This window comes from Schistocerca gregaria, chromosome 4 (assembly GCF_023897955.1).
Source record: "Schistocerca gregaria isolate iqSchGreg1 chromosome 4, iqSchGreg1.2, whole genome shotgun sequence".
Lineage (NCBI taxonomy): Eukaryota > Metazoa > Arthropoda > Insecta > Orthoptera > Acrididae > Schistocerca > Schistocerca gregaria.
In genome coordinates, this window is record NC_064923.1 from 252,124,903 (window position 1) to 252,152,197 (window position 27,295).

At 43.3% G+C, this 27,295-nt stretch overlaps 1 protein-coding gene across 1 annotated transcript in view; it reads right to left on the minus strand.

The window, feature by feature from the left end:
* The window catches only part of LOC126365923 (uncharacterized), a 139,006-nt gene that overhangs the window by 77,305 nt on the left and 34,406 nt on the right, over positions 1 to 27,295 (minus strand). Inside the window, exons 3-4 of the mRNA XM_050008674.1 lie at positions 26,785 to 26,916; positions 2,987 to 3,091 (exon numbers count right to left, since the gene is read on the minus strand). Of these exons, the coding sequence (XP_049864631.1) occupies positions 2,987 to 3,091; positions 26,785 to 26,916 (237 nt within the window). The remainder of the gene's footprint in view (positions 1 to 2,986; positions 3,092 to 26,784; positions 26,917 to 27,295) is intronic.

Here is a 27,295-nt window from a genome sequence, read left to right on the forward strand (position 1 = left end):
CCGGTGGCGACACCTACAAGGTGCTGACATGAGGAAAGTATCCAGCCGATTTCTCATAAACAAACAGCAGTTGACCGGCGTTGCCTGGTGAAACGTTGTTATGATGCCTCGTGTAAGCAGGAGAAATGCGTACCATCACGTTTCCGACTTTGATAAAGGTCGGATTGTAGCCTATCGCGAATGCGGTTTATCGTATCGCGACACTGCTGCTAGCGTTGGTCGAGATCCAAAGAATGTTAGCAGAATATGGAATCGGTTGGTTCAGGAGGGTAATACGGAACGCCGTGCTGGATCCCAACGGCCTGATATCACTAGCAATCGAGATGACAGGAATCTTATCCACTTGGCTGTAACGGATCGTGCAGCCACGTTTCGATCCCTGAGTCAACAGATGGGGACGTTTGCAAGACAACAACCATCTGCACAAACAGTTCGACGACGTTTGCAGCAGCATGGACTATCAGCTCGGAGACCGTAGCTGCGGTTACCCTTGACGCTGCATCACAGACAGGAGCGCCAGCGATAGTGTACTCAACGACGAACCTGGGTGCAGGAATGGCGAAACGTCATTTTTCGGATGAATCTAGGTTCTGTTTACAGCATCATGATGGTCGCATCCGTGTTTGGCGACATCGCGGTGAAAGCACATTAGAAGCGTGTATTCGTCATCGCCATAGTGGCGTATCACCCGGCGTTATGGTATGGGGTGCCATTGGTTACACGTCTCGGTCACCTCTTATTCGCACTGACGGCACTTTGAACAGTGGACGTTACATTTCAGATGTGTTACGACCCGTGGCTCTACCCTTCATTCGTTCCCAGCGAAACCCTACATTTCAGCAGGATAATGCACGACCGCATGTTGCAGGTCCTGTACAGGCCTTTCTGGATACAGAAACTGTTAGACTGATGCCCTGGCCAGCACGCTCTCCAGATCTCTCACCAACTGAAAACGTCTGGTCAATGGTGGCCGAGCAACTGGCTCGTCACAATACGCCGGTCACTACTCGTGATGAACTGTGGTATAGTGTTGAAGCTGCACGGGCAGCTGTACCTGTACACGCCATCCAAGCTCTGTTTGACTCAATGCCCACGCGTTACAAGGCCGTTATTACTGCCAGAGGTGGTTGTTCTGGGTAGTGATTTCTCAGGACCTATGCACCCAAATTGAGTGAAAGTGTAATCACATGTCAGTTCTAGTATAATATATTTGTCCAATGAATACCCGTTTATCATCTGCGTTTCTTCTTGTTGTAGCAATTTTAATGGCCAGTAGTGTAGTTCTAAGTTCTAGGGGACTGATGACCTCAGAAGTTCAGTCCCATAGTGCTCATAGCCATTTTTGAACTGTACTTGTTTACTCTAACGTCACCATATGTTTGCGATAACGGCCACGGGAGGCCAAGTGCATAAATATCGTGGGCAGGTTGTACGATGCACACAAAAGTACAAGCAGGTAAACATTCCTTGCCTGCAGACATTCCACTACCTCCCTTCCACATCCTACTTAAACCTATCGCGACAACTAACTCAAGCCGCAATACAAGTGATTGTAAGACTGAAACTAAAAGGACCCAACTCTTTCAGACACTGACGGCACGGAAGTCGAAATCACTGCAAAACCACAAAACCAAGTGCATTCCTTTTCCTTTTTGTTAATCAGATGTGACCTCAAATTTTCTAACCATAACACTAACGTTATCCATATTCAACGATACACACCAGCAGCAGTACAAATCCAGCAACTCGTCCGCAAGGGAGACTTCATCATCATAAGACCCATGATCCAAATTCCCATTCATCTCTGCAACGAACTATCCTCTCTTTTGGAGGAAATGCAACTATAACACTCTCACAAACCTTCCACCAAAATAACCACAGCTTCCATGCTGACCAGAGTGCATGAACATAGAAATTGAAAGTGAACTGTACTCGCAACAAGAAATCAATCTTTGCAAAGCACTACATATTCAGAGTGATAACGTACCTCGAATCTTAGTAAGAGTATTTCCAGAATCACTCCAGTCAAACTCATAAAATATGGGGTCTTCATTTACTGCAGGAAGCATCCTGTCGAAGTATCCAGGATAACCACACAAGCATAAAGACTTCAGTGGTATCTCCCATACAACGGCCACCACACCGAAAATTGAAATAACACTCCAGCTCGTCGACGCTGCCAGCAACATCAGAATTTCATCCATTTCCAAAAATTAAAGAACACCTTCCAGGACTTCACTTTGGTAGTGGTTAGTGTTTAACGTATCGTCGACAACGAGGTCATTAGAGACGGAGCACAAGCTCGGGTCAGGGAAGGATTGGGAAGGAAATCGGCCGTGCCCTTTCAAAGGAACCATCCCGGCATTTGCCTGAAACGATTTAGAGAAATCACGGAAAACCTAAATCAGGATGGCCGTAGACGGGATTGAACCGTCGTCCTCCCGAATGCGAGTCCAATGTGCTAACCACTGCGCCACCGCGCTCGATACTTCACTTCGATAGTGATCAACGGTGGAAGCAGAGGATAGGTTACGGCTCCATTAACGACTTCAAGAATTCCACAGTGGCGGTATCAACAAACTGGAACTTGGGAGAAATGTGTTGTTTATCACCAGAGTGACTGTGTTGAGAAATAAATATGTAGATATAGAAAATAAAGATGTATAATGTTAATAACGTTTGATTTATCCAAAAAGCCTTAAGAAATTTCAGATAAAAAAAATTCGGAGGCTTTACTTTTTAGCACACCCTCGTATTTTGCTTACCGCGTCAGGGGCCCAAAACTCTACCAGGTGACATTTAGTCTCACATTGACTCCTCAGTGTACATTGTCCTCTTTGTGCAATCTGCGTGTAGGGTGGGGGGTGGGGGGAGGAAATGTCGTCCTCATTAAATACCCGACAAATGTTACTGGATACACTTAGATTAAAAAACCAACGAAGTCAAGTTCATTTTCTTTTGTAATATCAGCAGTGTCACAGTTCACCTTTGGAATATCAGCTGGTTCCCGACTCGCCCAGGAAGATACGAAGCGCTCCAATTCCATCTTCAGATTCCATAGCTTTTGCTCGTGTCTGCTCAGTTCTATTTCCTGAAAAGAAGTACACATTATTAACGTCCTAGAAACGAGTGCAACAATTACAGTAGATTCCCTACCAACTGTAAGATTCTATCGCGTTCTGCATGTTGCCTTTGGCAGGTGTTCACAGAACCCGTCACGGTTCCGCTGACCGGTAACACATGATCTTTAGTTTTGGAAACACCGAAGGAAGGAAGGACGATTTGGGATTAACGCGTCGTTGAGGAGAGTATAATTAGGAACGGAGCACGATCTCAGATTGTGGAAGGATAGGGAGAGGAAATGGAAGCGTCCTTTTCAAGGGAACCATCTTAGGCTTAGCCTTAAGCGATTTAGGGAAACCTCGGAAAACGTACATATAGTCGGCGGACGGATAAGAGTACAGTGTGCTAACCTCCGCGCCACGTCACTTGGTTTACGTATAGCCCACTATATTCCTACGCAGTCGAATTCTCGCACATTAAAAGTCTTGCTGAAACGGCGAAAAAATGTTATGTTTGCACTGATTAAAAATTGTATACGCTACAAATATTTTTAGGTCGACCCTGTGTCTACATCCGTACTCTGCAAAGCACCGTAAACTGCATGACTGAGGATATATCCCATTGCACCAGTTATTAGGGCTTCTTCCATTTCCATTCACGTATGGAGTGCGGGAATGATGACTGCTTACAAGCCTCTATGTGCATTGCAATCAGCCTAATCTTGTCTGCTTGACCTCTATGGGAGTGATATGTAGGGGGTTGTACTTTTTTTCCTAGATTAAACATTCAATGTTAGTTATTGAAACTTTGTATAAGAACGCTTTCTCAGGATAGTTTCAGGAAAACTTCAAGAGTTTGCAATTCAGTTTTTTTATCATCTTCATGAAGCTCATCCACAGGTGAAACAGACCCTGTGACCATTCGTGCTGTACGTTCAAAATCCCATATTAATCCTAGTTGGTACGGGTCCCAGGCATTTGAGCAATATCCTAAGATGTGTCGCACAAGTGTTTTGTTAGTATCTCCTTTTGATTGCATTTTCGTAGTATTATACTAGTGAAATGAAATCTGTAACTTGTTTTCCGTACGACTGACAAGGGAATGGTCCAATCCGACATGTCGAAACCCACCCTGAAATTTTTTATGGAAGAAAAATAAAAGGAAAAAAATTCACAGTCAAAATTTTATCTGCTAAGACGCACTGGAAGTATTTTTAAAAAAATCTTGAAGTTACTCGTTTTTGTCGCAGAAAGAAACGTGTATGACAGAAGTTTGTACAGCCAGTCAGTGCCGCCTAGCGCGCGATCGACTGTGACAAGTGTGTGTAGTGCCACGTAGAGACACTAGCGAATTTGATGCACCTAAACCATGCAAAAAATGTCATGTACCTTTAATGTTTTGAATAAGAGGCGGTTCGCAACCACAGCTAAACTCTTGCATATGTAATTCTAGCACAGGAAGGTAAATCAAGGCAATATAACAGACGACTTTTATCACCCGTGACTATTATTTATTGAAATGAAATATTTCTTATACATACATCATTTTATAACTTCTCCTGTAGGACAGTTCTAATGATTATTTTTTAATAATGTATATTTTGATGACAATGAAACAGTTCCTTGTTTATTACGTGTTGTCATCACAAAAAGCAAAATGTCATTTGAACGACGAAAACAAATATTTTCCTCACACCAGGCACACATAACGAAAGGAAATTTTAATGCTTTCAGGCACGTCATAGTAATTATTAGTTTTATTTAGATAGAATTGTGTTAGAATAAGAAATGGTCCTGGTGCTTATTGTCCTGCATACCGAGCGTACTTAAAGCGATTTGTAAATAGTGCTGATGCAAACTAATTATGCATAAATGATTGAAATTTAAGAATATTGTTCTCCTGATAAACCTCAGATGACACGGAGTAATCTGAAATTACATCGTTCGATAATTTCCTTAACAATACTTTCCACCGCAGGAAAAAATTGTTTTGAAAGTCACATTGGTTGTTCCGGGTGGAATCTGACATAGCAACAGTCTTTACGTCTTCCTTCTGAGAGAAAGAGGTATAGTTATGTCCAGGTCAAGACTCCAATAAAAGTAAGGAATTAATTTCTGCAGTTGATTAGAAACTATTCGAATTGAAATGTTAAACATTATTCTTTCCTATTTTTCCAACTTTTGACAGGTCGAGTATACGCTTTTTGCCTTTAAACAGCCCTTTTTTTTTAATGTTTGGTCCCAAAATGCCTTGAGGTCGCTGAAGACAGATATAAATTTGCAGAAACTCATTCTTATCACTGTCATAGCTGTATATGAAGATACCACAGCATTAATCGACTGTACAACACACTCTGTTTCTCGTCGCCTCGAAATAATAAAGTGCGGTTTACTGACAATTATTTCACGAAACCTGGCTGATCGGCATCAGATACAGCGGATGTGTCCAGCAAGCTTCATGTCAGCTACGAAGTAATGGCATTTCCTCTACGCTCTTACTTGAAGTGAACTTTGTTGTTTTGCAACTTCCTGCACTGTATAAGTTCTTGAATCTGCTTAACCAGGTCCAAGAAGGCTTGAAATTAGCAGTGTTCATGTCAACTGCGATTCAGCGGGCCCAGTCTCGAAGATCTTCATCGGTAACTGTGCGCCGGTCAGTGTGGCCGAACGGTTCCAGGCGCCAGTCTGGAACCGCGCGACAGCTACGGTCGTAGGCTCGAATCCTGCCTCGGGCATGGATGAGTGTGATGTCCTTAGGTTAGTTAGGTTTAAGTAGTTCTACGTTCTAGGGGACTGATGACCTCAGATCTTAAGTCCCATAGTACTCAGAGCCATTTGAACTATTTGGTAACTGTGCACTACCTCTCACGAGCGCCTCTACATGGTTCATATCTCAAGAAAACACCTCTAAAGAGCTGCTGTTTATGTTTTTTATTCAAGTTTGTGGTTTACGTTGGTTGTTAATGGGAAGTAACGGGGCTTTGTGGCCACGCTGTGCAGTAAGTCTTCCGGATAAATAGTTGAAATGGCTCTGAGCACTGTGGGACTTAACATCTGAGGTCATCAGTCCCCTAGAACTTAGAACTGCTTAAACCTAACTAACCTAAGGACGTCACACACATCCATGCCCGAGGCAGGGTTTGAACCTGAGACCGCAGCAGTCGCGTGGTTCCACATGAAGCGCCTAGAACCGCTCGGCCACTCCAGCCGGCTCTTCCGGATAGTTTTTCTTTGACAGCTCTACGAGTTTCATTTTGGAGTGTACTTCGTGTAGGTATTTCTTACACTTACACAGATTTTACCAACAAAAGCCGGGTTTATACACTGCTTAAAATAAAGCGTTAAACACAATTAAGATTAACAAGTTGAACGCCTTACTGCATTCGGTTACTGGGCATGTGGGACCAAACACTTAAATCCCTTTTTTCATTTGAACCGATTGTTTTTATCATATGTTAATCCTTTGTTAGTCTAACCTTGTTAATTTATATTTTTTATGCATTTGTTTAGATGTCCACCTATGGTCACGGGGTCCTCGGAAGTAATTTTGCATCTTGGAACCATTTGACCACAACTGGGCATTTTGTTTCTTAGAATAACAGATTTATTTCACTTCAGATTTTAAACTAAAACCAGTAGCAGAGGTCTCTCAGATGCAGAAATAGCTGACATGCAGACTAATCTTTCTGGAGATGGTGCCACAGGCTTTTCCGATGATTCTATTGGAGATCGGAATGTTTCGCCTGCTCAGGGTTCCAGTTCAAGTTCTGAGGATGATGATGATGAACATAACCCATTATGAATCTAATGACGACGTCCCTCTTGTGAATCTTTCAGACCGAAACAAATGGGAACCTGAAGAAAGGGACAGAATTAATTTTACTTCCTCCTCTCCAAACATTGATATTCATCGAGATGTAGTGCAAAAGCTTCAAGGACAACCTCCCATATCTTATTTTGAACACTTCATACACGGTAATGTTTATATTGCTATTTGAGATTCCAAAAATAATGAGCCTTAACAGATTTGAATTGTTACCTTCGATGTTCCATTTATCAAATAAAGAACCAGAAGGAGATCCAGAAGACACGCTCCTCAAAATCTTACAACTTTAGGATATTCTGGAGGAGACATTCAAAATGGAGGAAAGCAACGTACCATTTCGTCGACATATTTATTTTCGGCAACACATCCCTAACAAAAGACATAAATATGGGATTAAGGTTTTCAAGCTTTCTGTTAGTGGAAGTTACACTAGGTCATTCAAAGACTTGCTGGCAAAGAAGGAGCACACGGCATATCTGTTGCCATGAGGGTACTAACATAATTACTGGATAGACTCACAGATAGTAATAGAACACTTTATACTGACAGCGGGTACACTAGTGTTTCACTGTCTAAAAGGCTAATCCAGCGCACTTGGAAGGCATGGTACGTGCAAATCGAACGAATAATCCCCCTGATGCAGTCACGCGAAATTGAATAAAAAGGCTCGTTATAGCCCAACCGAATGGAGACAAAACTGTACTCTTAAAGTGGAAGGATAAACGAGACATGCTAATGCTTAATGCGAAACATGGTGACTCAACAACCAAGTAAGTCGGTGAAGGTCATCGACTATAACAAAGAAAATGCCTTTATCGACCTCTTCGACTAGATGGCCTCATACACCCTATACGTAAGAAGAACTGTCAAATGGTACAAGACACTTGTCTGTCATTTCATCATCTCTACAGCTATCTGTTGTAAATGCTCTGCATTTGTAAAATTTGTTTCACGAACATTTTGGTAACCTTCTATGCAGAATTCATAAAAAGAAAATAAAAAATAATGATATAACATGTCACAATACGTTTTCTATTCTTGATCCTCAAAACTCAGTATCAGTACATACATTCTGCCCAGTCCGCTTTGTCGTTCATTGGGACCACAAAATGTTCTGGTGCATGCTTAAAACATACAAAACATTCCCACGGGCTACAAACAAGCTTGAAGTATGACACGCCGAATGACCACGGGTTAGCACATGGGCTGGCAGAGAGATATGTGGTCATATGGTGTTCAACTTGTTAACTCAGTTTTATCTCAAATGTCAACACTCATGCTTCCACAAAAGCAAGTAGCAATTTTTACGGATATTAAATGAGTTGCAAATTTGAATGAACTGTAACTGCGGACAGTTGTTTCAGGGAAACTGTCATCGAAAACTATAATTCGCTTTACAAATTACAATCATCATGTTATCTGTTACACCATCAACGAAGGATATGTGCCTGACATGTTGCACAAGTGCAATCCGCTGCAGCTCCGGCAGAGTTGTACAATTCTCAGCCACCTGACGAGCTACGTATTTGGCAGTTTTCAACATTTTTTTTTTAATATTTGCAGAGCGTCTTAGCAGGTAAAAGTTTGACAGGGGCTTTCTTTCGATGTATTCTTTGTGTATAAAAAATTTCAGGGCTTGTTTTGACATGTCTGACTAGTCCATTTCCTTGTGAGACAATGTGATCATTTCACTTGATACCCATACAAATTGTTACAGCCTGCTATTTGTATGAGCGGACCGACATCAACTGTGACTCGTTGGTATTGTAGTTCAGCGTAAAATTTTAAAATTTTGAACATTTAACGCAAGTTGCCAATTCTTGCACCACTTTGAAATCTTATCAAGATCTCATTGAAGATTTGTGCAAATTATATCGGGCAGTTTTTCGTTACAAATAACGGCATCATCTGCGAAAAGTGTGAAGTTACTAGTAATACTGTCTGCAAGTTCGTTAACATACAACATGAACAGCTAACACGCTTCCCTGCGGAGACTTCTACATCTGTCGATAAATCTCCGTACAAGATAACATTATATGTACTCCCAATCTAGTCACATATTTCGATTGTATCCCACATGATCGTACTTTCAATAATAAGACGAAGTGTGCTACTGAGTCAAATGCTTTTCGGAACTCAACAAATACTACATCTACCTCCCTACCTTGATTCATTGGTTTCAAGATGTCATTTGAGAAAAGCGCAACCTGGGTTTCATATGCTGTGAGGTGATTCTGATAGAGATACCTTATATTATATCTGCGCTCAAAATATGTTCTAAAAATTCCACAACAAATGGATCTACATCTACATAGATACTCCGCAAGCGTGGGGGAGGCTACCCTCTACCACGCCTTGTCATTTCCTTTCCTATTGCACTCGCAGACAGAGCGAGGGAGAAACGACTATCTGGATGCCCCGTATGAGCCCTTATTTCTCGTACCTTAGCTTCGTGGTCCTTATGAGCAATGTATGTTGGCGGCAGTAAAACCGTTCGGTAATCAGCTTCAAATGCCGGTTTTCTAAATTTTCACATAGTGTTTCTCGAAAAGCACGTTGCCTTTCCTCCAGTGATTCCAATTTGATTTTCCGAAGCATCTACGTAACGCTTACGTGTTGTTGGAACCTACCGGTAACAAATCCTGCAGCCCCCCTCTGAATTGCTTCGATGTCTTCCTTCAATCCGACCGGGTACGGATCCCAAACAATCGAGCAGTATTCAAGAATAGGTGGCACTAGAGTCCTACACTTGGTCTCCTTTACAGGTGAACCACTCTTTTCTGAAATTCTCCTAATAAACCGAAGTCGACCATTTACCTTCCCTACCACAGTTCCAACATGCTAGTTCCACCTCATATCACTTCGCAACGCTACGCCCATATATTCAAACGACTTGACTGTGTAAAGCTGGACACTAGTAATACTACATACGAACATTGCAGGTCTGTTCTTCCTATTCATCCGCATTAACTTACGTTTTCCCACATTTAGGGCTAGCTGCCATTCATAACACCAACTGGAAATTTTGCCTAAGCTGCCTGGTGTCTTTCTGTAGTCACTCAACTTCGACAACTTACCGTAACTACGGAATCATCAGCAAACAACCGCAGACTGTGAATTTATTCCATATGCTCGTACCTTCATTAACAGCCTGCAATGGAGCACCGTGCCAAATGCTTTCCGGAAACCTAGAAATATCAAATCTGCCTGTTACCCTTCATTCATAGTTCTCAGTACATCACAAGAGAAAAGGGCAGGCTGAGTTTCGAACCATATGGTTGTGGTTAAATACACTAATATCACAGGCCTGACTTACCCAAGGCCCAGTGCTATCTCTCTCTCTCTCTCTCTCTCTCTCTCTCTCTCTCTCTCTCTCTCTCTCTCTCTCTCTCTGTCGTTCAAAGTTCAGCAGTCATCTTTAATTCAGCTACTCATGAGTATTTGTGTAAGATAATTTGCGTCTAGATCCTGCGGGATAACTACCAGCACTCTGCCTCTTTTCAGCATTCTTTCTTATCTTCCACGATTCTCTCATTTCTTCTCCGTAGAGTCTCTTTCTATCTTCAGTCTACTTTGTAACTGGTTTCTTGGGGATTTCGGTCTCTGGCCTCACATTTCACTTGTGTACCTTGTCTCTGTATATGTTTCTGTCTTCAGTTTCTATTGGATGAATTTGTACTTTTTCCAGGTCAACAGTGACTTGCATGGTCCATGATACTGTTGACTTGACGCCTTGTATGTATGTTAGAATTCTGCTGGTGACTCATTGGTGGTGAACTGCTGTGTCAGCTAGGTTTTACTTCTTCTCTGTGGTTTTCCTAGAGCGCAATCTGTAACTCTTTTCTTTCGTCTTTGGGCTAAGAATTTTTCTAATAATTTTGAGTTCTTCCTTCAGTATGCTTTCCATGTTGCTTTTCGTATGTAGTGATAGCGTTTCACTTGCATATAGTGTTTCAGTCTTCATTACTGCGTTGTAGTGTCTGATCTTTCTTTGAATGGACAGACATTTCTTATTATCTACACTGAGGTGACATGAGTCATGAAATGGCGATATGCACATATACAGATGGTGGTAGTACCGCGTACAGGACAGTACAATGGCGGAGCTATCATTTTTACTCAGATGATTCATGTGCACATGTGTCCGACACGATTATGGCCACACGACGGAACAAACTCTGAATGTGCAATCGTAGTTGGAGCTAGACGCACTGGGCATTCCATTTCGTAAATCGTTAGGGAATTCAGTATCCCAAGACCCACACTGTCAAGAGTGTGCCGAGAATACCATATTTCAAGCATTACCTCTCACCATGGACAACGCAGTGGCTGACAGGCTTCACTAAAGACAGAGCAGCGGCGTTGGCGTAGAGTTGTCAGTGCTAACAGACAAGCAACACTGTGTGAAATAACCGCAGTGATCAATGTGGAACTTAGGACGAACGAATGCGTTAGGACATTGCGGCGAAATATGTCGTTAGTGGGCTATGGGAGCAGACGACTGACGGGAGTGCCTTTGCTAACAGCACGACATGGCCTGCAGCGCCTCTCCTGGGATCGTGACCAGATCGGTTAGACACCGGACGACTGGAAAACCGCAGTCTGGTCAGTCCCGATTTCAGTTGGTAAGAGCCGACGTGAGGATTCGACTGTGGCGCAAGTCCCATGAAGCTATGGACCCAAGTTATCAATAAGGCACTGTGCAAGCTGGTAGTGGCTTCATAATGAGAGTCGAAACAAGGCGCCCGGAGTAGACAACATTCCATTAGAACTACTGACGGCCTTGGGAGAACCAGTCATGACAAAACTCTACCAGCTGGTGAGCAAGATGTATGAGACAGGCGAAATACCCTCAGACTTCAAGAAGAATATAATAATTCCAATCCCAAAGAAAGCAGGTGCTGACAGATGTGAAAATTACCGAACTATCAGTTTAATAAGCCACGGCTGCAAAATACTAACGCGAATTCTTTACAGACGAATGGAAAAACTGGTAGATGCGGACCTCGGGGAGGATCAGTTTGGATTCCGTCGAAATGTTGGAACACGTGAGGCAATACTGACCTTACGACTTATCTTAGAAGAAAGATTAAGAAAAGGCAAACCTACGTTTCTAGCATTTGTAGACTTAGAGAAAGCTTTTGACAATGTTGACTGGAATACTCTCTTTCAAATTCTAAAGGTGGCAGGGGTAAAATACAGGGAGCAAAAGGCTATTTACAATTTGTACAGAAACCAGATGGCAGTCATAAAAGTCGAGGGGCATGAAAGGGAAGCAGTGGTTGGGAAAGGAGTGAGACAGGGTTGTAGCCTCTCCCCGATGTTATTCAATCTGTATATTGAGCAAGCAGTGAAGGAAACAAAAGAAAAATTTGGAGTAGGTATTAAAATTCATGGAGACGAAGTAAAAACTTTGAGGTTCGCCGATGACATTGTAATTCTGTCAGAGACGGCAAAGGACTTGGAAGAGCAGTTGAACGGAATGGACAGTGTCTTGAAAGGAGGATATAAGATGAACATCAACAAAAGCAAAACGAGGATAATGGAATGTAGTCAGATTAAATCGGGTGATGCTGAGGGAATTAGATTAGGAAATGAGACAGTTAAAGTAGTAAAGGAGTTTTGCTATTTAGGAAGTAAAATAACTGATGATGGTCGAAGTAGAGAGGATATAAAATGTAGACTGGCAATGGCAAGGAAAGCGTTTCTCAAGAAGAGAAATTTGTTAACATCGAATATAGATTTATGTATCAGGAAGTCGTTTCTGAAAGTATTTGTTTGGAGTGTAGCCATGTATGGAAGTGAAACATGGACGATTACTAGTTTGGATAAGAAGAGAATAGAAGCTTTCGAAATGTGGTGCTACAGAAGAATACTGAAGATAAGGTGGATAAATCACGTAACTAATGAGGAGGTATTGAATAGGATTGGGGAGAAGAGAAGTTTGTGGCACAACTGGACTAGAAGAAGGGATCGGTTGGTAGGACATGTTTTGAGGCATCAAGGGATCACAAATTTAGCGTTGGAGGGCAGCGTGGAGGGTAAAAATCGTAGAGGGAGACCGAGAGATGAGTACACTAGGCAGATTCAAAAGGATGTAGGTTGCAGTCGGTACTGGGAGATGAAGCAGCTTGCACAGGATATAGTAGCATGGAGAGCTGCATCAAACCAGTCTCAGGACTGAAGACAACAACAACAACTACTGTGTATACATGTAATAGACTGGATCCTCTGGTCTAACTGAACCGACCATCGACTGGAAACGGTTATGTTAGGCTAGTTAGAGGCCATCTGCAGTCATTTGTGGAGTTCAAGTTCCCAAATAATGATGGAATTTTTATGGATGAGGATGCGCCATGTCACCGAGTCACAATAGTTTGTGATTGGTTTGAAAAACAATCTGGATAATTCGTGCGAATTGTCTGGCCAATTCAGATAGTCTGACGTGAATCCCATGGAAAATTTCTAGGCCATAATCTAGAGGGCAGTTCGTGCCCAAAATCATGCACCGGGAAACTCCCACAGTTACGGACGGCTATACTGGCAGTATGGCTCATTATATTTCAGCAGGGCTCTACCAACGACTTGTTGAGCCCGCCACGTCGCGTTCCTCTACTACGCCGGGAAAAAGGAGGTTCGACGCAATATTAGGAGGTATCCCGTGACTTTTGTCACCTCACTGTATGCCTTGTATTTTGCCGTGCCAGTGACCTTGCTGCGAGTGGTAACACCGGTCCCCGTCAGATCACCGAACTCAAGAGGCGTCAGGCTTGGCTAGCACTTGGACGAGTGACCGTTCGGTCTGCCTAGCGCTGTTGCCAAGCGAGGTGCACTCAGCCCTTGTGAGGCCGATTGAAGAGTTATTTTATTAAGAAGTACCGGTTCCAGTCACGAATACTATGACAACGACTGCGACAGCAGTATGATGACCAAATGCCCCTCCATGTCCGCATCCAGCGACACCTGTCGGCTGAGTACGAGGCGGCAGAGTGTCGGCACCGTTGGCCTTTCTGAGGCCTGCTCGGGAGGAGGTTATTTTTTTAAATATTTTTCCGCATGCTCTCTTCATTTTTTGTAGTCGATTCTTCTGTGAGATTTTTTCTCCTCCTCCACGTTCGACACCTTTACCTAGATACGACGGTCACTCCAAAAGAAATGCACACTATTTTTGTAAAAATACAGTTTTCATTCTGCATGTGTGTAAGTTTTACAGTGTGTAGGTACATCCCTCCCGCTTGTTTTCAAACTTAGTTCAACCTGTTCCCGTGAGTGGCTCCGTCACAGCATGTCTTCTAGATGGCTGCTACAATTGACGTTCGCAGAAGCAACGTGCTGTCATAGAATTCCTGTGCTGTGAAAACGAGACAGTGGGAAACCTCCACAAGAGGTTGAAAAAGGTGTATGGAGATGGTGCTTTCGATCGCAGTACAGTTAGTCGGTGGGCAAGCAGGTTACATGATGAAAGCGGGCACGGCAATATTGAGGATTGTCCTCGGAGTGGCAGGCCTCGTACTGCACACACTCCAGACAATGTGCAGAGAGTTAACGAATTGGCGACTGCTGACAGACGCATCACAGTGAACGAAATGTCACGCTACGCTGGGATGGGGGAATGAAATGTTTGCAGAATACTGAAAGTGTTGGCATTAAAAAAGGTTTGTGCCAGGTGGGTACCCAGGACCTTCACAGTGGCTCACAAAGAAACAAAAAAAAAGGTATGCAGCGAAAATTTTTTGAACATTACGAGAATGGTGGAGATGAATTTCTTGGAAGAATTGTGACAGGTGATGAAACATGGCTCCATCATTTTTCACCAGAGATGAAGAGGCAATCAATGGAGTGGCATCATGCAAATTCATCCAAGAAAAAAAAATTCGTAACCACACCTTCTGCTGGAAAAGTTTCGACCACTTCGGCAAAAGCAGGATAATTTTGCTGTTGCACGACAATGCACTGCCACATGTCAGTCAAAAAACCATGGAAGCGATCACAAAACTCGGATGGACAACACTGAAACACCCACCTTAGAGTCCTGACCTGGCTCCATGTGACTATCATCTCTTTGGGAAACTGAAAGACTCTCTTTTTGGAACAAGGTTTAAAGATGTTGACTCCCTTGTGCACGCTGCCAAACAGTGGCTCCAACAGGTTGGTCCAGAATTTTACCGTGCGGGTATACAGGCATTGGTTCCAAAATGGCGTAAGGCAGTTGAGAGAGATGAAATTTATGTAGAGAAATGAAAATATTGTTCCTACAGGATGTATCTACACGCTGTAAAACTTTCAAACGTGTAGAATAAAAGATGGATTAAAAAAATAGTGTGCTTTTCTTTTGGAGTGACCCTCGTATTTGAAATGTACACTCCTGGAAATTGAAATAAGAACACCGTGAATTCATTGTTCCAGGAAGGGGAAACTTTATTGACACATTCCTGGGGTCAGATACATCACATGATCACACTGACAGAACCACAGGCACATAGACACAGGCAACAGAGCATGCAAAATGTCGGCACTAGTACAGTGTATATCCACTTTTCGCAGCAATGCAGGCTGCTATTCTCCCATGGAGACGATCGTAGAGATGCTGGATGTAGTCCTGTGGAACGGCTTGCCATGCCATTTCCACCTGGCGCCTCAGTTGGACCAGCGTTCGTGCTGGATGTGCAGACCGCGTGAGACGACGCTTCATCCAGTCCCAAACATGCTCAATGGGGGACAGATCCGGAGATCTTGCTGGCCAGGGTAGTTGACTTACACCTTCTAGAGCACGTTGGGTGGCACGGGATACATGCGGACGTGCATTGTCCTGTTGGAACACCAAGTTCCCCTGCCGGTCCAGGAATGGTAGAACGATGGGTTCGATGACGGTTTGGATGTACCGTGCACTATTCAGTGTCCCCTCGACGATCACCAGAGGTGTACGGCCAGTGTAGGAGATCGCTCCCCACACCATGATGCCAGGTGTTGGCCCTGTGTGCCTCGGTCGTATGCAGTCCTGATTGTGGCGCTCACCTGCACGGCACCAAAAACGCATACGACCATCATTGGCACCAAGGCAGAAGCGACTCTCATCGCTGAAGACGACACGTCTCCATTCGTCCCTCCTTTCACGCCTGTCGCGACACCACTGGAGGCGGGCTGCACGATGTTGGGGCGTGAGCGGAAGACAGCCTAACGGTATGCGGGACCGTAGCCCAGCTTCATGGAGACAGTTGCGAATGGTCCTCGCCGATACCCCAGTAGCAACAGTGTCCCTAATTTGCTGGGAAGTGGCGGTGCGGTCCCCTACGGCACTGCGTAGGATCCTACGGTCTTGGCGTGCATCCGTGCGTCGCTGCGGTCCGGTCCCAGGTCGACGGGCACGTGCACCTTCCGCCGACCACTGGCGACAACATCGATGTACTGTGGAGACCTCACGCCCCACGTGTTGAGCAATTCGGCGGTACGTCCACCCGGCCTCCCGCATGCCCACTATACGCCCTCGCTCAAAGTCCGTCAACTGCACATACGGTTCACGTCCACGCTGTCGCGGCATGCTACCAGTGTTAAAGACTGCGATGGAGCTCCGTATGCCACGGCAAACTGGCTGACACTGACGGCGGCGGTGCACAAATGCTGCGCAGCTAGCGCCATTCGACGGCCAACACCGCGGTTCCTGGTGTGTCCGCTGTGCCGTGCGTGTCATCATTGCTTGTACAGCCCTCTCGCAGTGTCCGGAGCAAGTATGGTGGGTCTGACACACCGGTGTCAATGTGTTCTTTTTTCCATTTCCAGGAGTGTATAATTGCTTATCTTGCTGTATTTTGTGTCTAATTTTTGTATGTTTAAATTTGCACAAAAGAATTCAGACGTCTGGAAAGATATTTGCAGGCCAACTTTTCCCCCGTATTCCTTTAGTATTTCTACTTGTTGTTTTGTTGCTGTTGCTTTGTAATCCGAGAATATGGCCAGGCCGTCTGCGAAAGCTAGGTTTAAGATATCTATCTTGTCCCAGGATCGTCCTTGGATTTTCAGTTCTTTTTCCCATTGATTTGTCCAGGAATAGGTTGAACAGTAATGGGAATATTCCGTCGTATTGGCATACTCCAGTTTTGATCATAAAGGGATCAGAGATTTCACCCATGAATTTAACTTTCTATGTTGTGCCATCCAGTGTCTGTCTGATTAGTCATAGTGTTTTGGATCAGGTCCCTGTTCTTCTATGTACAACGTCTATCGGCCAGTAGAATCGTGCGCTTTCTTGAAATCTTTCAAAGTATCTCTGATAGCCTTGTCTTTCAGAATTGGTTTCAGATTGAGAATTTGTTCTGTGCATGAACGACCGGGGTGGAAACCGCCTGGTATGCACCAATTTTGTGTTCTAACTGTTCTTGTGTTCTCTAGAGTCAGATCGCTGAGAAAATTTTGTATGTGACTTGTAGCAGGGATATTCCTCTGTAATTGTTCATATTCGTCCTATCTCCCTTCTTGTGCAGCGGATGGATAAGTGCACATTTCCGGCCGTCAGGAAGTTTTTCTGTTTGCTTTATGGTGGTTATTATTTGTGTAAGTTCGTGTAAAGTCTCTGGTCCGAGGTTCTGCAATGATGTCGTCTTCACTGGATGTCTTCTTGTTTTTTGATTTAAGTATACGTCTGTGCACGTCTTCAGATGTTGGTGGAAGTGATTCTGGGTGAGCAGGGATGCTGTCCTGTGTTGGGAATCTTGTTTCAGGTTCAGGGTAGTTGCGGAGATCAGAGAAATAACGTGCCACTCTCTGACAATTGTCTTGATTGTTACTGTGAATTTTCCATCTTGTTTTCTGAAAAATATGTTTTGAGGTGTGGATCCGCGGGCCTTCCTTGCAAAACTACTGCAAAATTCTCTCGTGGTGTGGTTGCGGAAATGTTCCTTTATAGCGTCCAGTTGCCCCTTGATGCACGTTCTCTTGGTTTGCCTGGTGAGTTTTGTAACCTGTTGTCTAGACACGTTAATACGATATAGATTTTCTGGAGATTTTTTACTGTTGTATTGCTGCAAGACTTTTCTGCATCCTTCTAGTGCATCATCTCATTCTGAGCCTCACCATGGGTGTTTAGCATTCTTTTTCTGTGCTATCAGTTCTTTTGCTTTTTATCTGATCTTTTTGTGGAATTCTACCCATGTTTGCTTGTTGTCTTTCCTGTCCCTGCTTCATGTTCCTTTTTCGTGTCAAACTTCTCTATGTGTTTTCTTTTCTGAAGGATTTCTTTCGGTGTAAATTTGATTTTAATTCGAGCTAGACAGTATACACACATACCGCTGAATGCACCTATAAAATTGCATCATTGTGCGACACTTAGTTCAGAAGATATGACATCAAAAGCATTTAGCTGCGGAAAAAGGAACTGCAGGTCAAAATTCGCTAGAGATACAGGTGAGATATCAGTGATGCATGAAATATACACACGTCACAAAATGTTATGCATCACCCCACTCCCCAGAACTCCTGCAGAAGGACGTTGACTGTGAATATTGTATCAGAGACACAGTCCCTTTGACTGTTCAGAGATGTCACTAAATCCGCCCAAAGATACAAACAACCATGCATGAGAAGCGCCTATTAGACGGAGGGGGTCCGACAGCCGATCAGTTCCATTTATTTCACCAGGAAGAAGGTACACGGCTCGTGTTGTCTGTAGTTCAGCCGTGCCTAGACGGCCAATACTGCGGTTCGATCGCGTCCGCATTGTTACTTTGTGCCAAGAAGGGCTCTTAACAAGGGTAGTGTCCAGGTGTCTTGGAGTGAACCAAACAAGGGTAGTGTCCAGGTGTCTTGGAGTGAACCAAACAAGGGTAGTGTCCAGGTGTCTTGGAGTGAACCAAAGCAATGTTGTTCCGACATGGAGGAGATAAGGAGATACAGAGAGATAGGAACTGTCGATTATATACCTCTCTCAGGCCGCCTAAGGGCTACTACTGCAGTGGATGACCTCTACCTACGGATTATGGCTCGGAGGAACCCTGACAGGAACGTCACCACGTTGAATAATGCTTTTAGTGCAGCCACAGGACGTCAAGTTACGACTCTAACTGTGCGCAGTAGGCTGAATGATGCGCAACTTCACTCCAGACGTCCATGGCGAGGTCCATCTTTGCAACCACGACAACATGCACCGAGGTATAGATGGGCCCAACAACATGCCGAATGGACCGCTCAGGATTGGCATCACGCTCACTTCACCGACGAGTATCGCATAAGCCTTCAACAAGACAATCGTCAGAGACGTGTTTGGAGGCAACCAGGTCAGGCTGAACGCCTTAGACACACTGCCCAGTGAGTGCGGCAAGGTGGAATTCCCTTATGTTTTGGTGTGGTATTATGTGGGGCTGACGTACGCCGCTGGTGGTCATGGAAAGCGCCGTAACGGCTGTACGATACGTGAACGCCATCCTGCGACCGATAGTGCAACCATATTGGCAGCATATTGGCGAGACATTCGTCTTCATGGACAATAGGCGCCCCCATCGTGCACATCTTGTGAATGACTTCCTTCAGGATAACGACTAGAGTGGCCAGAATGTTCTCCAGACATGAACCCCTTCGAACTTACGTATGATAGATTGAAAAGGGCTGTTTATGTACGACCTAACTCACGATCCACTCTGAAGGATTTACAACGAATCACCGTTGAGGAGTGGGACGATTTGGACCAACAGTGCCTTGATAAACTTGTGAATGGTATGCCACGAGTGAATACAAGCATGCATCAATGCAAGAGGACGTGCTACTGGGTGTTAGAGGTACTGGTGTGTACAGCAATCTGAAGCACCACCTCTGAAGGTATCGCTGTATGGTGGTACAACATGCATGTGTTGTTTTCATGAACGATGAAAGGGTGGAATTATGTTTATGTTGATCTCTATTCCAATTTTCTGTACAGGTTCCGGAACTCTCGGAACAGAGGAGAAGCAAAACATTTTTTGATGTGTGTATCAAAATACATATATGTGGCGTGAGCGTATGTGGGCAAAGTCAAAGGTAAAAATATCCTCCTAAACCCGTGAATCAGTTTCGTCCAAACATGTTACACATTAAATTTACTATACGGAAAAACATACTGTGGGAGTAAGAAACAGAAACCACTCGGGTGTGGGTGACAATGTGGAGAGGGAAAAGGGAAGGAAGAGATGGCCACAGAGACATAGAGAGGGGAAAGGAGGACAAGGATAAAGATATTGGGTGGAGGAGATGTACAGAGAGAGGTGGAAGGGAAATTGATAGATAAAGGGAAGAGGAGGAGATGCACTGAGAGAGGAGAGAGGAGGAAGTGGACTGAGAGATGGGGAGGGGAAAATAGACAGAGAAAGCGAGGAGGAAATTGACAAAGAGAGGGGGAGGAGCAGATGAATAGAGAAGCAGGGGAGAAGGAGATAGAGGGGTTGACGAGAAGGTAGAGGGGCCAGGAGGAGAAGGACTCAAACAGTGGAGAAGGGGATGGATATAGCGCGAAGCAGCAGATGGACAGAGGGGGAAGGAGCAGACAGACAGGTAGAGTGGGGTAGAACACGTGTACACAGACAGGGTCAGGAGGAGATGGGCAGAGAATGGAAGGTGGAGGAGTTGGACAGAGAATGGAAGGTGGAGGAGTTGGACAGAAAGAGGGGAGAGAAGGACATGGCCAGAGAGGAGGACAGAGAGGATGGACAGACAGGGGGAAGGAGAGGAACTAATGAAGTTGGAATAAATACATACCTGGGCAAAGGCAGGAACTCAACTAGTAACAGATAAATAACATCAATAGGCGAATGGCAGACACGCCTCCTTATTTTAAAATCATGTTATGCGGTTTTAACTGTTCCAGGTGGGGCTCCTCACTTGTCAGCGGCTGTTCTTTTCTACCGCCGTTACGAAAAAAACTTCTTTTATTAGAACACATACCCTACCTTATCGTCTCATTTGAGATTTCCATTCATTGTTTTGACACTTTTCAACGGTCATTATGAATGTTACAGCCTTTGCTGTATAGTATATGTATATAAACGGGTAGTCCTCAGCACACATCGTGTTTACATGCTATGAATCCTTTAATGTATGGCTGTTAAGATGGTCGCCAGAAACCGGCTCGCTGGTGACTGCTTGTGGCGCAGCTGGAACGTCCCCTTCATTTTGTTCTGTACATATCCGCTATGTCCCGCTATCCAGATTCTCACGGAGATGAACAGCCTCGTCAAGGAAAGTGGTAACGGCAGCAGATGTAGTGGTGAAACCTCTCTACGGAGGAAGGACACAACGTAAAGCCACGCCCACACCAGCCGCGCCGCGCTGCACCGCGTCGCACTAAAGCAACAAAAGAAGTTCGGCGTACCGCAGCGCGCCCGGGTGTGGCAGACAAAACGCGCCGCTCTGCGCAGTAACAAGCTCCGCACAGTGTCGATACATCAGACGAAATGCGTTCTTGCGATTTATCTATTTGGACCGGCGTTTCTCGTAATCCACTTTTACTGACGCGCGTGCGCACATTGCTGCGCACCTACGAACACTCTGCACTATTCTGCGCAGTTCTGAGCTGCTCTGCGGCACACTTCTGCGCGCGGCGCGGCGTGTCCGGTGTGGACATTGCTAAACTAAACCCAAGATTTCCTGCTCATACGAGAATGTCGAGTACTTTTATTTTCATCGATGTAGTTCCAAATTTCCTTGTCATTTGTTCATTTTATAATTGCAGTTTCGAGGCAGTGGTCTCAGAGAGATTCTACAAACAGTGAAGATGATCACGCGTAGGTTATTCAGATAGTACTGGTTGCGCATTGTCTCAGCACGAAACATAATCTGCAAAGATGAAGAGTTAATCATTTGCTCTTTGATTGACAATTGGGAATACGGTGTAAAACAATGTTGGAAGAGCAGCGATGGAAAATATTAACTTTAACTTAACTTTTGTGTTCTTCCTTACGGCAGGGCCATGCTGATAAATGAAAGAAGGGAATTTAATAATGGTATGCACATAATTTTTTCTATTACGTATGTCAACGCGTTTGACAGATTAAACAGGCAAATCTTTGATCCATATTACAAGAAAATGGAATTCCGCGACACTCCGTAAAGCCCATAAAAAGCTTAAGCAATGAAACTGAATTTGTAATAAAAACCAGGAATAAAATAAGTAAAATGGCGTTGTAACTAGCCAAGGTGTTAAACAACGTCGCTCTCTTTCGCCAATTTTATTCATTTTATATACAAATGACATAATTAAACAGTGGAATGAGGAAACAAAAAATAAAGAAATAAAACTAGATAACGACTATTGTAATGTTAATCTAAAATGACAGCCAGACTATAATAGCTACATCAGGAGAAGAATTGCACAGTAATGTTTTTAATTTAAACCAAATTGGTCAAAATTATAATTTTAAAATATCAGTGGGAAAGCCAGAAGTAATGGGATCCCGGGGAATGCAACAAGTGCGATAAGATGTAGTGATAGGAAACAAAATAATCACCTAAGTAATTCATTATAAATACCTGGGCTTCGAAATTTCTTTTGATTATTATAAAGATTTAATTAATAAGACTCTAAAATTTCTGAGTTTCTGCGAAATAATGAAAAAAACATTAAACGAGAAGACAAGTATAGAAATGCAAGTGAAATAATGCAACTAAAATTTTGTAAAACGCTAGCTGTTCCATTGTTGCTTTAGGAATTGGTAGCTTTGATAGCAAACAAGGAAGACATAAATCAAATACTGACGTCAGAAATGGAAATCCTCAGATCAGCTAAAGGATGTAAACTAGAACCCGGATTAAGAAACGAAGGTATTAGAAATGAGCTTAAAATATTTACAGTAACAGAAAAAAACCAGAAATGGAAAGAACACGTAAACAGAATGCATAAATTTAGACAACATTGTCTATGGAGAGAAGCTAGATGATGCTTTATTCAGGTTAAAGTGAACAGTCGAGATCGCAATAAAGATATCGACTGTTAATTTTAACCTAAATATAGTTTCAGTTCGCTGCTCTCCATAGACAATTTTGTCTAAACTTATCAACAATTTACCGAGTCAGTTATCTGGAGATCTAAAGACGTTCAGGGGCATCAGAACTAAAATCATGAAATTATATTGCGATCTCGACTAAACATAAACAGAATGCCGCAAGACAGATACCCTAAAATATTTTTGCAGTATACAGAGTGTTCCAGGAGGAATAGCCAATATTCACGAGCATGAGAGGAGGGATAGTACACATGGCCACTATAACGCACTCATTAAGAGCTGTGATTACTTGTTCAGTAACGTTCGATTGTGTTTATTAGCACACCTCAGTGACCTCTTCCACAGTGAGGCTGCTGCAACAGCCCAATGTAATGGATACTACCCAACATGGACTCTTAATAGCCTGGTGCAAGAACCTGTCGCCGGGTGACCACGTTAAAGTTTCGTAGCTCCTGTACCACTCTCCTAGCAATCTCGTGGATGATCTGCATGAACTATGGTTTTATCCACCTGGCGGAGATCTAGCATGTGCTAACTGCACTCGTTAGTACTTCGTAAATGCTCTTTATCAATATGACATCACAAGTTATTATCACCTGAAAGTGTACGTGAACAAGTGTTCACATCGGTATGCACTTTAGAGCCCATGTTTACTCGGCATTTCTTTTGGTTTTTGTTCATACCACCACCTCTCAATATATGAAAAGCAAAGGGCTTGCGGTAGAAGAGATTTGTTTCACAGTATGGAAGATGAAGACATGCTCAGTCCTTAAGGTATGCATTCTAGAGCCCATGTTTACTAGACATTTTTTGTTCGAGTGATAATTCCTGTCATATCCCTGAACACTGACCATTGCTCCTGGGACAACCCTGCACAGCCTAACAGGTAAGGGACGTAGGTCAGCCCAGGTAACTACTGAGCTAAGAACCTGAAGCAGGAACAGGTTCCTCGAACCTAATCCATAAACGCGGATCGTGATGATCACTTTCAAACAGTCCATGGTTATATCATTACAGAGAATTTGAACAAAGAGAGGTGATGAAACTTCCTGGCAGATTAAAACTGTGTGCCGGACCGAGACTCGAACTTGGGACCTTTGACTTTCGCGGGCATGTGCTCTACCATCTGAGCTACACAAGCACGACTCATGCCCTCGTTCTCACAGCTTTACTTCTGCCAGTACCTCGCCTCCTACCTTCCAAACTTTACAGAAGCTCTCCTGCGAACCTTGCAGAACTAGCACTCCTGAAATTTCCCGAGTTCGAGTCTCGGTCCGGCACACAGTTTTAATCTGCCAGGAAGTTTCATATCAGCGCACACTCCGCTGCAGAGTGAAAATCTTACTCTGAAAGAGAGGTGCTGTTAGTTTGGCAAGTCTTACGCTTGCTGTGTTGAAACTACCTACATAAAAGCAGGAAAAATCAACAGCATATCTAAAGGACATTGTAAGGAGCTCGCAGTCAATAAGATTCCACTCTATTCCGGATGAGAGCAGCAAACAAAATTCAAGCTAACACACGTCGAGTACGCCTCCTGCCAAAGATGCCGTATGGCTCTCCTTGCTAGGACCAAGGCCCCACAATCCCGTAAGTGGTCTGCTGTGAACAGCGGACAATTTTAAAGGCTCCTCGATGGCCATTGTGCCTTTGGTTATAACGTATCTTCCTATGAGTTATGTCACAAACATAATGTCTCATTTAAATAAGTTAGTGCAAGACAGCAATTTAATTTATGAACAAATGGAAACCACTCATCTGTTTTTTCCCCGAGGGTGTGAAGAAGTACCCAAAGGTCTTAAGGTATGCGGTATTCATTGTAGAGCTCCGATTTAGCGGACTTTTTTCCATGTTTTCCTCCACAATAGCTCCTCCCAATTTTGGAAACCAATTAGCTTGAAGCAGAAACGCCTTTTGCAGTATAGAAGATGGAAAGTGCACATAGCTCTTAAGCTATCCGTCTTAGAACCCATGTTTATTAGATTTTTTTGTTGTTTTGATCCATACTACCAGCTCTGTAAGCTGCCTACTCTACAATCTCAGCAACAACAGTACCAGAACATGTATTTCGCTGTCAGAGATATCAGAATGGTTTTCGTTTGTAACTTTTGGCTCTGTTGTTTTCAGACGAGGGTCCCTTACCTCACATTGATACAATTACCCTTCACCATCATCCCTGAAAATTTGTAACACCATCACGGAATCGTACTGTACGTAATGTTATTAATATGTGTTGGCTGCACTTTTTAACTTTGTATAAAAATTAACCTATTCACTGCCTCACTGACATCATACCAATGAACAATGGATGAATCATTATACAGACCTACGCTGAACATAGGCGGCCGAAGATGACACTGGAGAAAGAACGTACAAGGAAATAGTATATCCAGTTACTATACAGGAGCTACAAGAGGCTTTGAAATGTACAAAGAATAGAAAATCCACTGTAACAGATGGAATAAATGCAGAATTAATTGCATATTGAGGGTTACCACTAGATAAAAGACTTTTGCAATTAATAAATGAAAATTTTGGACGGACTGCAGGATCCCAGACCCTTGATATACAGTAGAAATTATCTCTCTTTTCAGAAAATGGGTCATTTTAATGATGGCTACAAACTATGCACCAAAATAATCAATAACCCTATGAATAATATCATAGAAGGTATTATCTCTGAAGAACAAAATGGATTTGAATCAGACAATGTGTTTGTAATGACAAACATTATGGAAAAACAAAGACAAATTACTACAGAAACCCATATGGCCTATATCGATCTCGAGAAGGCTTTCGACAGCGTGGGCCATGATAGCGCGTGGAAGATTATGCTTGAAAGTGGATATCCTTATCACCTAAGAGACGTAATGAAAAGTCGTTACAAAAATACACACATTGCAATAAACACACACAAAAATCGATTAGAAAAATAATTATTAACCAAGGTGTTAGACAACGGTGTAGCCATCACCTACCCCTTTTAATATGTACATTGACTTCATTCTTTATAAATTTAAATGTGAAATAAACCAAGGAATTAAGATAACGAATGAGGAATACCTGAATATATTCCTTTGCAGATGACATCGTTATCAGTCAAAAGAATGAACAAGGCCTCCAAAGATCAGTATACCAGCTGTATGAAATATGCAATAAATACAACTTTAAAATTTCTAGTAATAAAAAGGAAATAATAGCCCTCCGAGGAAAATCTCCAGTGAGATAAAAAACTGTTTTGGGTAATTTAGTTTTAGAATAAGTCTCACAGATCTTTTATAGAGGCAGTGCTATAAGCTTTGATTTTGGCTCTGATACCGAAAATAAAATGCAAATATTCCAAGCTGTCTGCGATACCATTATCAGTACACTGGGCCATAAAGTACAAAAAGAGACCATCATCAAATTCTATAAATTGATGGCGGTTGACGTGTTATCCAAATCGAAGCGAAAGCAGGGTTAGCACCAAAAAAATTAATTAAAGTAAAATTCGAACAGCAAAGATGACGTTCCTAAGGGTAACGAAGGGCTGCATAAGAAGAGACATGACTAGAAATGAAAATATTAGAGCAGCATTAAATATTTTCAACATGAATGAAAAAATTCAAAAATATCATGAAGAACAGAGACAACACCTCTTGTGGATGGCAGGTCACAGAATTCCGCAGAAGATCCTGAGCTACAAGCCGAATGGTAAAAGAATTATTGGAAGACCTCAGGAAAGATGCGAATGATTTTGTTTGTTTGCGAGTTCGGAGCCGGCAGCAGCCCAATCCTTGAAAGGAAGATGATGATTATAATGACAGGTTTTTGAGCTCAGTGGGATATGTTGAGAGTCCTGTAAAATATTCTGTGAGTGCGTCCAACCCGTCAGTCATGTAGCCTATAGGCTTGAAGCTGGGTGCCCTCGTCGTGGAGGCGATGCACTGGGCAGGCCTACCTGCTGGATGCTGAGCAGGCAGCGCTTCCGCAGCTGCTCGTCCTCGATGTCCTTCGCAGCCTGCGGCTTCCCGGGACACACGGGGTCCGGCGGCGGGTCGTCCATGCAGCCGCACCGGCACGGCGGCAGCTTCTGCACACACCAGAAACCAACTGCGGTATCGCTCACTGGCTGCACCTGTACTCTGGATGCATTTACTTATCCTGCTCGCAGTAAGCAGTAGCGTGTACTTCTCAAGCGTTACTGAGAAAATCGCAAGATAATTTTGGTCGTCAAATACCGGGTGATCAAAAAGTCAGTATAAATTTGAAAACTTAATAAGCCACGGAATAATTTAGACAGAGAGGTAATGAAATGGGGTATAAATTTGAAAACTTAATAAACCACGGAATAATTTAGACAGAGAGGTAATGACATGGGGTTTTATTAGAACAAAAAAAAACAAAGTTCACAAAATGTCCGACAGATGCGCGTCGTTTGGTGATGATCGTGTGCTCAGCCGCCACTTCCA